This window comes from Oryza glaberrima, chromosome 6, assembly GCF_000147395.1.
Source record: "Oryza glaberrima chromosome 6, OglaRS2, whole genome shotgun sequence".
Lineage (NCBI taxonomy): Eukaryota > Viridiplantae > Streptophyta > Magnoliopsida > Poales > Poaceae > Oryza > Oryza glaberrima.
Genome location: NC_068331.1, coordinates 6,382,647 through 6,396,627, shown reverse-complemented (window position 1 = coordinate 6,396,627; position 13,981 = coordinate 6,382,647). Strand labels below are relative to the sequence as shown.

The following is a 13,981-nucleotide window of genomic DNA, read 5'->3' as shown; positions in this document are numbered from 1 at the left end:
ATTTCGATCAAATTTTACTATTTCCAATTTGAATTCTCAAAAAGCATTCAGATTTTCATTCAGAATCCACTTTCAGAAACCTCAAAATTCACAGTTTTCGTAAAAAAGAAAAACTAAACCCTGGTTGGTACCCAATGTTGATCTAAGATGGGACCAAATTACTAAATGGAAAATGGTCCGTAATTAGGTCCACACTACAAATCAGCCCTAAACTGCGGACTTAATTAAGGCTACAGAAATTATTTAAGCCCGTTACAAAATTTATTCGGCCCATTTAGTTTGCAAATGTAATACCTCGAATTGGGCCTAAAGTTTCCTTGTTTGTGTGCTCACCGAGCTGAGAAATCATAACCCTGTGATTTCACGCGGCCGCCGTCGGCAACCCTTGCGCCGCCGCCGCCGCCGACGACGACGCCATGATCCGCCTCCGGGAGCGCATCCTATCTCTGCTCCTCCAGCCAGCATCCCCTCGCCCAATCGCCGGAATTTTCCCGCCGCCTTGCCCCCTCCGCCGCCTCCTCTCCACCACCGCGCCAGTTTCCCCCAAACCCTTCGCCGTCGACGAGTACCTCGTCGCCACCTGCGGCCTCACCCGAGCCCAGGCAGCCAAGGCTTCGGAGAAGCTCTCCAACCTCAGGTCCCCCTCCAATCCCGACGCCGTCCTCGCCTTCCTCTCCGACCTCGGCCTCTCGCGCCCCGACGGCATCGCCGCCGCCGTCGCCGCCGACCCAAGGCTGCTGTGCGCCGACGTGGGGAGCAGCCTCGCCAGGCGCGTCGACGAGCTCGGCGGCCTGGGCCTCTCCCGCTCCCAGATCGCGCGCCTCCTCCCGCTCGCCGGCAGGTGCTTCCGGAGCAGTTCCCTCGCCACAAGGCTCGCGTTCTGGCACCCGGTGTTCGGCTCGTTCGAGAATATCCTCAAGGCGCTCAAGATGAACGCCGCCCTCCTCGGCTCCGACCTCGACAAGGTGGCGAAGCCGAACCTGGCCTTCCTCGCGCAATGCGGGATAAACGCCTCCGATGTCACTCGCACAACCTTGTCCCTTTACTCCTGCCGGCTCTTCACCGTGAACCCTAGGTTCCTCCAGGACGCTGTGGCAAGAGTGGAGGAGTTAGGCGTGGCCCGTGGTTGGAGGACGTTCCACCGCGTGCTCAGTACAGTGGCTTTCTTAAGCAGGGAGACTATTGCCAGTAAAATGCAGCTGCTGGATGATCTCGGGTTTTCGCATGATGATTTCCTGGTAATCGTAAGGAGGGCGCCACAAGTGCTGCGTTTATCCGATGGAAGGATACGGCGATCTGTTGAGTTCTTGATAAGGGATGTCGGTCTGGAGCAATGCTACATCGCACAAAGGCCAACGTTGTTGGCGTATAGCCTTGAGCGGCGGTTGTTGCCTCGGCATTGCTTGCTCAAGGTCCTCAAGGCAAAGGGATTGCTGAACTGTGACTTGTCTTACTACTGCATAGCCGCGATGAGCGAGGATAAGTTTGTGCAAAGGTTTGTGGATCCTTTTAAGGACAAAATTCAAGGCCTTGCTGATGCTTATACCTCCAGTTGTTCTGGGGAAGCAAATGGAGTTCGTTCATTGGTTTGCCTGTAGACTGAAATGGGATGATGTTAAAGTTTATGCTGGGAAATTTGGCTAGATTGTTGCACAAGAATGCAAAATATTAAGGTTTGTGACCCCTTAATTCATCTTGTACTACCTTTGTTAAAACTTGTGCTGAAAAAGTATGTAGGTTGTAGTTGTATGTTACATGTAGTATCTTGTAGCTCTGGAGATTGAGAATTGCAAAGATTGGTTAGGAACAAAAATGTATTGTCCTGCTGGACTGAAATCTTTAGGCTTCCACAATTTATTTAGCACCTGTGAAGAATATTTCTATAGATCAAGTGTTGCAAAATGGATAGGAACGACCAGGTTAGGAGTACTTGTTCAACATTCCACCTGTGATTTGGCAGCAACCATGACATTCTAAATGACTTAAAAGGGTAATTTGGGCTACAACTGTGTTGGGACTTGTTTTGTTCTCTATGGCAGGATTGTCGTTAAATGTACTTGATTTGTGGCTAAAAGGAGCTACAACCTTGGCACCACGCTGAGGCTAGGTATGCAGGATTGATTGTCGTTAAATGTAATTGATCTGTGATTAGTTGCCACAGCTCACACATCATGTGTCTTCCTGAAGTGGATCTCATGGTGCTCGAGGTGGAGCTTGAATTGCCCCTCCCTGACACCTTACTCCCTGCTGCTGCTTGAACATTTTGATGAGGTGAAGGATCATTTCCTACCCTGTGCTGCTGCGCTGCACCTGCCATTTTTGTCTCCCGGTGCATTCTCATGTTGTTGTCGTCTATTGTCATAAGTCTTAGCCGTAAAACATTAGGATAACTTCAATCTGTTTTAAACTTAAATAGGAGTAGATAAAAAAGAAGGATATGCTGTTTCCAATGCGATATAATCTTCTGGATACTGATGCTATTTCTTGCAAGAATTTGTTGACACCAAATCTTGTAGGAGTATTTCTCTAACCACACTTCTTTCCTGAGATTGCATCTTCATATATGGAGTTCCTGACAAACTTAGATTTTTTTTTCTCTTGTCAGCAGGTGCACATCAGGAACAGGAAGTGGGCTAAGGGCTTTCTTGCAGCTACCAACGACAGCGGCACTAACACCAGGCGGCATTCGTCGACACACTGCATTTCCATTTCACCCTGTATTTGTTCCATTCAGTTCCCTATTATTTGTTCCATTCAGTTCCCTATTGATTTTATGGCCAAGATCATCGTCGTAGGTTGTGATTTGTGAATATCATTGTTCTCACGCAATTTCTGTCTTGTTTGTTCTGATTTGGCGTCCAAGATGGATGAATTCGGACCATCAGTTTTACTCTCGTTAACAAAAAAGGCCCACCAAAGAATTCAGCCCACCTTCGGCCATGGAGTACTTCGGCCCGGATTTGAATTCGGCCAGTTAATTCCTCTCAACGAGTTTGGCCCACCAACAAATTTGTTAATGGGCCTAAATTCTGGTCATTGACGATGCTTAATTGGCCCAATCATAATGTCCACTGGGCCCATCACTCCAACTCCATATGGGCCCAATATTAGAGGAGTTTCTTTCCGCCGTCTTCGATCTGAGCAAGAGTAGGCGTAGCCCTGCGATTTCACGCCGCCGCCGCCGCCGCCATGATTCACTTCCGGCGGCGCATCCTCACTCTGCTCCTCCAGCCAGCATCCCCTCGCCCCATCGCCGGCATTTTTCTGCCTCCTTGCTCCCTCCGCCGGCTCCTCTCCACCACCGCGCCCGTCTCCCCCAAACCCTTCGCCGTCGAGGACTACCTCGTCGCCGGCTGCGGCCTCACCCGAGCCGAAGCAGTCAAGGCTTCGGCGAAGATCTCCCACCTTAGCTCCCCCTCCAATCCCGACGCCGTCATCGCCTTCCTCTCCGACCTAGGCCTCCCCCGCCCCAAAATCGCCGCCGCCATCGCCGCCGACCCGAGGTTGCTGTGCGCGGACGTGGAGAAAAATCTCGCCAAACGCGTCGGCGAGCTCGGCGACCTGGGCCTCTCCCGCTCCCAGATCGCGCGCCTCCTCCCGCTCGCCGGCTGGTGCTTCCGCAGCAGCTCCCTCGCCACCAACCTCGCCTTCTGGCTCCCAGTCTTCGGCTCGTTCGACAAGATCCTCAAGGCTCTCAGGATGAACAAAAACCTCCTCAGCCCCGGCGTCCAGAAGTCGGCAAAGCCGATCCTGGCCTTCCTCGAGCAATGCGGGATCAATGCCTCTGATGTTGCCCGTAGTTCAACCATGTACTCCAGCCGGCTGCTCACCGCGAATCCCGAGTACCTCCGAGACGCCGTGGCACGGGTGGAGGAGTTGGGCCTGGACCGCAGTTCGAGGAGGTTCCACCGTGGGCTTGTTGCGGTGGCTTTGGTAAGCAAGGAGACTGCTGCGAGGAAGATACGATTGATGGAGGAGCTTGGGTTTTCGCAGGATGATCTGTTGGTGATCATGAGGAAGTTGCCAAACTTTGTGGCTTTATCCGAGAAAAAGATACGGCGAGCTGTGGAGTTCTTGAAGAGGGATGTTGGTTTGGAGGGACGGTACATTGTGCAAAGGCCAGTGTTGTTGTCGTATAGCCTTGAACGGCGGCTGTTGCCTCGGCATTGCTTGATTAAGGTCCTCAGGACAAAGGGATTGCTGAATAGTGAGTTGGATTACTACTCCACAGCTGCATTGAGCGAGAAGAAGTTTGTCAGCAAGTTTGTGCATCCTTATGAGGACCACATTGCAGGCCTTGCTGATGCTTATGCCTCCGGTTGTTCTGAGGAAGGAAATGGAGTTGCTTCATTGCTTAGCCTGCAGACTGAAATGGATGGTGTTCAAGTTTATGCTGGGAAATCTGGCTAGATTGTTGCACTGGTATGCAACATATTAAGGCTTGCTACCGTTAGTTTGTCTCATACTATCTATGTTGAAGCTTGTGCTGAAAAAGTCTGTAGGTTGTTTGTTCTTGTTGTTTCTTGCACCTCGGGAGATTGGGAATGGCGAAGATTTTCTTGTTTGAGAAAAAGAAGGCATTGTGATATTGGGCTGAAATCTTCAGATTAGGAAATTTCTTGGAAAAAAAAATGAATAGCTCACATACCATTTGACTGAAAATATAGAAGACCGCAGATGTGCAATTTAGCACATGACTAGAATATTTCTGTAGATCTAGTGTTTCAAAATGGATAGGAAATGGCAGGTTAGGAGTACCTATCAACAATCCACCTGAGATTTGGCTGCAACTACAGGAATGTGCTCGGACTACAATCTTGTTGGGGGTTATAATCCAAACATTGCAAATAACTTGAATGGTAATATGAGCTACAGCTGTGCCTGTGCTGGGGCGCTTTTTTTGGTTCTCTTTGACAGGACTATTGTCAAATGGTATTAGTTGATTATGCTGGGGCTAACAATGCAGGAGAGGAGTTAATGAGCTGCCACAGATCACGCATGACACATGTTGTGTCATGCTCCTTACTATGGAGCTAGAAATACCCCTTCATGGTTGATCCCTGCCTGATGCTGCTCTACCTTCTCAATGCGCTCATGGATCATTTCCTACCCTGTGCAGCTGTGCTGCTCAGCTGCTTCTGCCATGATGTCTCCCTGTGCTTTCTGGCTGCTCACCATTGCAAGAATACTTTTCGACGACTAGCTGACCCATGTTCTTCTAGCTGTGCCGGCAAAATACCTAATGAACTATATTAGCGGATGAAGGAGAACTGGAGAATGTGCTTATGCTTCCAATTGCTTTGCTGGAAGTAAGATATTCAGGTTAGCCATCTCCCTTGTACATTGTTCTAAGATTTTACTTGTACTAATTGATTCCCTAAAAAGAAGGCCACTACTGTCTTGATGACCAGAACGATATTTTTTTAGAAGAAGTTGATGAGTGGCAGAGGTATAGTGTGGCTCCTAACTCGCTACTGATAGACATGGATTCTGTACTGACAGTTCAAGGGGGAAGCATGGATGGTTATTGTGCAGCATGTTTAGCATCTCTTGGCAACTCAGTATCCCGAATTATTATATTTCGATGTGAGTTTGCTCAAAGTGATGATTTTATCATTTAAAACATGATATTGACCGTCGTTTCCACTGTGCAATTTCACCCTTTTTTTATACTGGTTGTTAAAATTGTATGGTGATTCGGTGAGTATGGTCTACCCAGCTGGGGTTTCAGGGAAAAAAAAAAAAAGTCTACGGCGAAGCGTCTACCACTCTACCCAGCTGGTTCTTTTGTCATTTGCTTGTTTAGCATGAAAAATCATTGTCATTGAAAATAATCGGCAACAAGTTACTGTCTCCGGTTTAAAGTATATGATGTTTTACCTTTTTTTAATCAAACTTTTGAATGTTCGACTTTCAGTAATTTATAAAACCTTGTTTAAAAACTTGAAAAATGGCATGCATAAAAACATACAAATAGTACGCATAGGATTGTCTTCAATGATACTTTCACAATATCATAAACTTAATAGATTTTGTGAGCATACTTAAATAAAAGAAACATGGTAAAAATACCATACCAAATAAGGTATTTACTCACCATGTGTCTCAACAGTCAACACTCTTACTCTTACAACATTTTTTTCCCATTTTTATTTTATGAGTGCTTGCATCTTGATGGCCCTCGTGATCCTGTTCGTTTCTTCAACAAGAGTTGGATAAAGATGAAGATTTTCGTGTTACGTTTTTCAAACTGCTAAACAATATGTTTCGTGCGAAAATTTTATATATGAAAGTTGCTCTAAAATATCAAATTAATCCATTTTTTAAGTTTATAATAATTAAACTCAATTAATCACACGTTATTACCACCTCGTTTTACGTGAAACACTTAATCTTTATTTTCAACTTTATCTTCAGGAGATTCATGCACTATCATAAATTCATACTATAATCATTTTGCAAAAACAAAGAGAATCATGTTATACATACAAAAGTCAATCTGCTTATTCAATGTTACTGGACTCGATTTATTCAGCCATTTGGAATTCTTTCGATCAAACATTCAAACCGTGCTCAATCTCTCTCTCTCTCTCTCTCTCTCTCTCTCTCTTCTTTTTTTTTTTTTACAAAAAAAACATCAGCCGCTGCCCGTCCGAAAATGCAGGCCTTCGCCCAACGGGCTACAATTGCGGCCCAACAACTTTTAAGGCCATATCGAAACTGCAGTATTTGCACCCTAGTCTCTACTTAGTCGTAGCTTGCGATTTCACGGCGGCGGCGGCGCCGCTTCCTCCTGCCACCGCCGCCATGATCCACCACCTCCAGCGCCGCCTCGTTTCGCTCCTCCTCCTCCACCCAGCATCGCCTCACCCCGTCGCCGCCATCTCTCTCGGCCGCCTCCTCTCCACCACCGCGCCCGTTTCCTCCAAACCCTTCGCCGCCGAGGACTACCTCGTCGCCGCCTGCGGCCTCACCCGAGCCCAAGCAGCCAGGGCTTCGGAGAGGATCTCCCACCTCAAGTCCCCCTCCAAGCCCGACGCCGTCCTCGCCTTCCTCGCCGGCCTCGGCATCCCGCGCCCCGACATCGCCACCGCCGTCGCCGCCGACCCGAGGCTGCTGTGCGCCGACGTGGAGGGAAACCTCGCCAAGCGCGTCGCCGAGCTCGGCGACCTGGGCATCCCGCGCTCCCAGATCGCGCGCCTCGTCCCCCTCGCCAAGATCCCCTTCCGCAGCAGCTCCCTCGCCACCAACCTCGCCTTCTGGCTCCCGGTGTTCGGCTCGTTGGACAGCATCCTCAGGGCCCTCAGGAAGAACTCCTCCCTCCTCAGCGCCAACCTCGACAAGGTGGTGAAGCCGAACCTGGCATTCCTCAAGCAATGCGGGATAAATGCCCGTGATGTTGCCAGCAATCCAAACCTGTACTCCAGCCGGCTGTTCACCTCGAATCCCATGAAACTCCGGGACGCCGTGGCGCGAGTGGAGGAGCTAGGCATGGTCCGCGGCTCGAGGGTGTTCCACCGTGGGCTCATTGCGGTGGCTTTCCTAAGCAAGGAGGCTGTCGCGACGAAAACACGGCTGCTGGTGGAGCTTGGGTTTTCGCAGGATGATGTTTCGGTGATCTTCAGGAAGATGCCATCCTTCCTGACCGCATCCGAGAAAAGGATACGGCGAGCCGTGGGGTTCTTGAAGGGGGATGTTGGTCTGGAGGAACGGTACATTGCGCGAAGGCCGGTATTGCTCTTGTATAGCCTTGAACGGCGGCTATTGCCTCGGTATTACTTGCTCAAGGTCCTCAGGACAAAGGGATTGCTGGATTGCAAGCTGTGTTACTACTCAACAGCCGCACTGGGCGAGAAGAAGTTTATAGAAAGGTTTGTGCATCCTTATGAGGACCACATTGCAGGCCTTGCTGATGCTTATGGCTCTATTTGTTCCGGGAAAGTAGCAAATGGAGTTGCTCCATTGCTTGGTTTGTAGACTGAAGTTGACAGATGTAAAAGTTTCTGCTGGGGATTTTGGCTAGATCATCGCACAGGAATGCAAAATATTAAGGTTTGTGGCCCCTTGGATCATCTTGTACTATGTTAAAGCTTGTGCTGAAGAAGTATGTAGGAGTAGGTTTGTTACTTTTATCTTGTAGCTCTGATGGTTGAGGATGACAATGGTTAATGGCAATGGATTTGGAACAAAAAAGCATTAAGATTTTATTTCACGGACTAAACCAACACTGGCTGATCCAAGCTGTTGGGCTGAAATATTCAAATTGGGAATTTGCTTTGAAAAATAAATGGTAGCACATGTACTCTTGACAGAAAATATAGAAGATTACCACAACTTAACACATTCCAAGGATATTTCTATAGTACTTTCTGACCATCCACATTAGATTTGGTAGCAACTATCGCAGGAATGTGCTCAAAATACAGTCGTGTTGGGGCTTTAATTCAAATATTTTCTGATAAACCAGGTGGCCAAACATGAGTGGAGCCATGCTGGGGCTGTTCTTGTTTTTTTTTTTCTCTTTGGGATGACAATTATCAAATGTGATTGAATTGTAGGCTAACATGAGTTACAGGTTGACAACCATATGGGGCTATGGGGTTCCTGCCATGATGTCTCCCTGTGCATTCACTCTTTGATGATGTGCCCAATTTTGAAGAGAAACACACACCAAAGAAGTTGCATTTGTGATTGTTTGCTCAAAACATACCCCATTTCCTCAATTTGAATTTCCATTTGGCCCAAGCGTAAAGCAAACCTATGAACTATGAAGTGTATGCAGCGGGATATTATTTATCCCAAAGCATGAACCAGGAATGCATTACTGACAATGAGCCACCACACGTTCAGGAAAAAAAAATTGTTGTATAGCCTGCTGATAATCACAAAACGGACAAAGGGCACACTTAGGAGATCAATCTGTTTCATTTTGGCAGAATCTTTGGTGAGAACTGCATTGCAATTAATCATCCATGTAAAATTTCTGACTGTTCTGCATTGATCGCTCCAAAACGCTTGTATTTTATACACGATGAGCGCAGGCCAACGCATTGCTTTACCTCTGTCAGAACACAAGAAACTGGATGAGCTCCAACTTAGTTCAGAAGAATTAATTAAATCCAATTTGGTTTTGATCAAGTTTATAGAAAAAGTAGCAACATCTACAACACCAAATTAGTTCCATTAGATGTAACATTGAATATATTTTGATAATATGTATATTTTGCGTTGAAAATATCATTATATTTTTCTATAAATCTGGTCAATTTTTTAAAAAATTGACTAGAGAAAAAGCCAAAACGAGTATGAAGAGGGAGTAGGGTTTCTTTTTTTTCTTTTACAGGAGTAGTTTTGTTTTAGGCTGTGTTTAGATCTAGCGGTGAAAATTTTTACCGTGTCACATCGGATATACATACACACATTTAAAGTATTAAACATAGACTAATAACAAAACAAATTATAGAATCTGTAAGTAAACCGTGAGACGAATTTATTAAGCCTAATTAATATGTCATTAGCAAATGTTTACTATAGCAACACATTATCAAACCATAGAGCAATTAGGCTTAAAAGATTCGTCTCGCAAATTAGTCACAATTTATGCGGTTAGTTATTTTTTAACATATATTTAATACTTTATAGAGGTGTTCAAACGAATTTTAGGGTGGGATCTAAACATGGCATTAAAGGAGAAACAAACGTGAGAACTGGAAGGCCTAGGCCTTTTTCCAAATTAAGCCCAGGAGTAGATGTCGGAAATGTCGAAAAGACCCATCTACAGTATACACACCGTCTCTCTCGGAAGTCTGGAAGCAAGCGAAGCTCCGGTTTCAAGCGGCGGAGCGCCGCCGCCGGCAACCGCCGTGACGCCATGATTCACCTCCGGAGGTGCGTCCTTTCTCGCCTCCTCCGGCCACCGTGCCTCACCGCCGCCACGCACGCCAATTCCCTCCTCTCCCTCCACCTCCGCCGCCTCCTCTCCGGCGCCGCCGAACCCTTCGCCGTCGAGGACTACCTCGTGGAGTCCTGCGGCCTGACGAGAGCCCGCGCGGAGAAGGTCTCCGGGAAGCTCTCCCACCTCAGGTCCCCCTCCAAGCCCGACGCCGTCCTCGCCTTCCTCTCCGGCCTCGGCCTCACGCGCCCCGACATCGCCGCCGCCGTCGCCTCCGACCCAAGGCTGCTGTGCGCCCGTGTGGACAGGACGCTGGATGCCCGCGTCGCCGAGCTCGGCGGCATCGGCCTCTCCCGCTCCCAGATCGCGCGCCTTATCCCGCTCGCTCGCGGCGGATTCCGCATCAAGTCTCTTGGTTCAAAGCTCGCCTTCTTGGTCACAGTATTTGGCTCATTCGACAGGTGCCTGGAGGTTGTCAGGATGAACTGTGGGCAATTAAGCCGGGAACACGTCTATTTGCTCTCGCAGTTGTGAAGTTTGCAATCCTCAGCCAGGAGAAGATCACCAAGAAATCAGGGCTGTTTAAGAAGCTTGGATGGTCACAGGAAGATTTGTCATTAGCAGCGAAGAACATGCCAAGTATCCTTGCCATGGGTGAGAAAAGGTTGAGGCAAAGAATGAAGTTCTTGACGGAGGATGTTGGTCTAGAGATACCATACATTGCACAAAGGCCTGCACTCATGTTTTATAGCATTGAGCGCCGCTTATTGCCAAGGCATTGCTTGATCAATGTTCTCAAGAGGAACGGATTGCTTAAGATCAATTATGACTTCTATTCTACTGCCTTGATTAGCAATGAGAAATTTCTGGATAAATTCGTGCATCCTTATGTGGAGAGTGTTCCAGGCATTGGTGATGCCTATGCTTCTAGCTGTGCTGGATGTGGAGTGGACCAGTTGAAGCTGTTATCGAAGAATAAGATAATGTGCTGAAGCTTCTTCTATTAACACCCACAAGCTGGGACAATTTTTAGGTTAGTTATCAGTTTGGTTTTTTTACTTCTAGAGCCAAACGAAATTGAGCTTTGCTCTCGACAAGCCAAACTGAGATTCAGGTCTCGATTAAGGATGTCACTATGCCAATCAAAGACTGAACTTTCTATTAAATGGATTTATCTATAAATCTTTATGAAGTGAGCTGACGTATTTTCTAGCACTAAGTCGATTGAATTGTTATAGTTCTGTCACTGTTGCTCTGATTTATATGGCTCAGCAACAGTGTTTAATATTTAGGGATCAAACTCTCTTGTTTTTTCTGTTGCCTTGTTCCTTAGTTATGTGAGGTAAATTTGATTTAGTTTATATGTTCTGGGAAACTCACTGTTGCAAATGCTTGAAACTTGTCCTCTTGATGTAGAGTTCTGATCCTAAAAAGTTGCTTTTGTGTTACTACTCAAAATGATCTGGGAAAAGATTGATGTGTACTCCACAATACACAACTTGGACAACAACACCACAACTGGAGGTCTGGACAAGACAATTGGGTGTTGAACAACAGTTCATTTACTACAGTCTACAGTTTCTAGGATGCCATCCAGTAACACCATCTGCTATGCTGTTTGAACTTTCGTGATCTAAGTATGTTCCATCTTTTTGATAGCGTCCTGCAATTTTGTGCATTGGAGCAAATTCTAGTTTCTTTCACTTGTTACTACAAATTTATCCTTGAAGAAGACATGTTAATGATTTCGTCTTGGATATCTAACAAATGAATGGTGCTGTCGCATTGATTTTTATTGTTGCTAATAGCTGGCAGAAAATGCTATCAACAAGGGGCAGTTAACAATTCAGAAATAATAATAAAAAGGAAATTGATTTTAAGCATTGCTGAGATATGGTCCAAATTCAATACTGTTGGTAGTGAGTCATCTAAGTAAACCCAAATTTGTGACTTTTGTGAAATTATTGATAACATGGATTTTTTTTGTCATTTGTCTTTCTTTGGAAACATCTAAAGAATGAGGTCAGGTCACCATCATAAGGTAAGCTTGAGAAGTTGAGAGCAGCACCAATTCAAAGGTTCTAGATGGTTCATGCATTTTTGGTCAGTATCTATTTTATTGACAGTTAAAATAGTTGGTTGAGGCCTTGAGGGATGCTTCTGGTGTGCGTATTGCCTAACAGAATTCCCTATTTGGTTCCTGTTACTGTTATGACCCTAGCTGCCTGCTTTGCGGTCAAAGATTTTGCTTTATTTTGTTCAGACATCAAAGTTGAAACTTGAAAGTTAACAGCTGGTTTCCATTTCTACGTGATTTACTGTTTCGAGTTTGTAGTAACTTTATTTATAAATCACCAAATCGGTATATGTGTGTGCCTCGGTCCGATATCAGGATGGTTGGTGTGTTACCTTGAAAAATAGTTCACCTATTCATGACATAATTGGGTGTTCTTTTAGAATCTTAGATAGACATAATATGGGCATGACCCGTTGCAAAGCACTGGTATATTACTAGTGTAAAGAAAAGCTACACTGATACATACTGCATACTACTATCTATCATACTCCATTGTATACTCCCTCCATCTCATTTTAAATGCAGTTGTGAGTTTTTTTTTCCAACGTTTGACCGTTTGTCTTATTTGAAATTCTTTTATAATTAGTATTTTTATTGTTAATAGATGATAAAACATAAATAGTATTTTATGTATGACTTATTTTTTTTCATAAATTTTTCAAATAAGATGGATGATCAAACGTCGGACAAGGAAACTTACAACTGCACTTAAAATAAGACGGAGAGAGCATTGTACCGCAACTTCTCGTTTTGTGTGGTACTGCCACCTAGCACATCTATTTCAAGAAAGATTTTCATGTTCAAGTGATCAAGTGACGTTCTCACATCTGAGACAATCTTAGTAATATTTGCAAATTCGATAGGCGGGTACTTCTGAAATTTGAAGACTGTAAACTGAAAAGTTCGGACTGAGTGATAGCCCCCAACAAGATTCATGGAGCAATTGGCTGTAAGCATTGGATGTTTGGATCTATTTGATGCAACAATCCCAACTGTGTGAATTTGTAAACTATAGCTGTGATGCATTTCTTGCAACAAGAGGACTTCTTGAATAGACCAGCGGCTTTGATATACTTTTAGTACTTGGTCATGCTTTTATTATGGAGTTTCCTTCAAATCCGTTGAGCAATGATGGTGGATACTTAGACATGTATTTTCATGAGGTTTAATATCAGGAGATAGTAATTATACACATGTATTAATTACAGAAATTCATCATTGACAATGAGCCATCACACATTGAGATTTTTTTTTTATGTTGTATGGCCTGCTGATGGTCACAAAACACACAAAAAGGCACAGTTAGGAGGCCAATCTGTTCCATTTTGGCAGAATATCTATGGCCAAAACAGCTCTGTAATTATTCACACATGCAAAATTTCTTACTTATTGCCATGCATTACCACTCCAAAACGCTTGTCTAGTTCAGTACTTCAATTGCCTGCCGCAATCAGCCCACATCCGAAGATTAGGCCCAATTATGTTCTGATCAATGGATCAAATCCAGTTTACATAATGAAAAAATAGGTATCTTATCTTCTTATCTTAACTATTCTAAAAACATCGTTCTCCTTTCTTCCTAAAAAATCTCCCTCCTTAAAAATACCTTCCAAAAAAAACCTGCTTTCTTAAAAAAAACATTCCTAAAAAATTATCGTAATCAGTGTACGAACAAGTAATTGGCATAAGCGGCTGTTTGGTGCACATGGCGCAGCAGCTACACCAACAATACTAGCATTAAAAAAATGAATCCGTTGCAGCAAAGCCCCACTACAAAGAGGTAGGCACAGGTGGCGATGACGGTAGTGGTAGGGCGGTGCTTGTGGCACCCACACGGTTGAGGAAGGTGATAATAGGAAGGCTGGCCCGACTGACGGCACGGGAGGCCAACGGTAGGGAGGCTGGCGTGCTTATGGCAGGGATGCCTGGCCAGGGGGGGGCAGAGGATGGCCGGTGCTAGAGCATTGGCCTGTTAACTGCGGGTTGATAGGGGGCGGACAACAGGTGTAAAA

General features: G+C 45.5%; 2 protein-coding genes and 2 pseudogenes across 4 annotated transcripts; all 4 read left to right on the top strand.

Annotated features, from left to right (window-relative positions):
* The first annotated feature begins 259 nt into the window (after positions 1-259).
* On the top strand, positions 260-2,744 carry LOC127776061 (transcription termination factor MTERF2, chloroplastic-like). The gene is made up of 2 exons (XM_052302378.1): positions 260-1,673; positions 2,606-2,744. Exon 1 carries the CDS (start codon positions 417-419, stop codon positions 1,596-1,598), a length of 1,182 nt encoding a protein of 393 aa, XP_052158338.1. The 5' UTR covers positions 260-416; the 3' UTR covers positions 1,599-1,673; positions 2,606-2,744.
* A 428-nt stretch (positions 2,745-3,172) lies between these two features.
* Positions 3,173-6,179, top strand: LOC127776060 (uncharacterized). Of its 3 annotated transcripts, none has more exons than XR_008018104.1 (2): positions 3,173-5,322; positions 5,428-6,179. XR_008018104.1 is itself a non-coding variant. In XM_052302377.1 (1 exon), exon 1 carries the CDS (start codon positions 3,190-3,192, stop codon positions 4,408-4,410), a length of 1,221 nt encoding a protein of 406 aa, XP_052158337.1. In that variant the 5' UTR covers positions 3,173-3,189; the 3' UTR covers positions 4,411-5,348. The 3 variants fall into 3 exon arrangements, 1 of the variants encoding a protein (XP_052158337.1); XR_008018103.1 differs by having other exon boundaries at positions 5,412-6,179; XM_052302377.1 differs by lacking the exon at positions 5,428-6,179 and having other exon boundaries at positions 3,173-5,348.
* A 479-nt stretch (positions 6,180-6,658) lies between these two features.
* LOC127776059 (uncharacterized) lies at positions 6,659-8,126 on the top strand (annotated as a pseudogene).
* A 1,694-nt stretch (positions 8,127-9,820) lies between these two features.
* On the top strand, positions 9,821-11,093 carry LOC127775905 (uncharacterized; annotated as a pseudogene).
* The last annotated feature ends 2,888 nt before the right edge of the window (positions 11,094-13,981 follow it).

What these genes read in the sequence shown, in the direction of transcription:
- LOC127776061 (XM_052302378.1), top strand. Translation starts at nt 417, where the DNA reads ATGATCCGCCTCCGGGAGCGCATCCTATCTCTGCTCCTCCAGCCAGCA.
- LOC127776060 (XM_052302377.1), top strand. Translation starts at nt 3,190, where the DNA reads ATGATTCACTTCCGGCGGCGCATCCTCACTCTGCTCCTCCAGCCAGCA.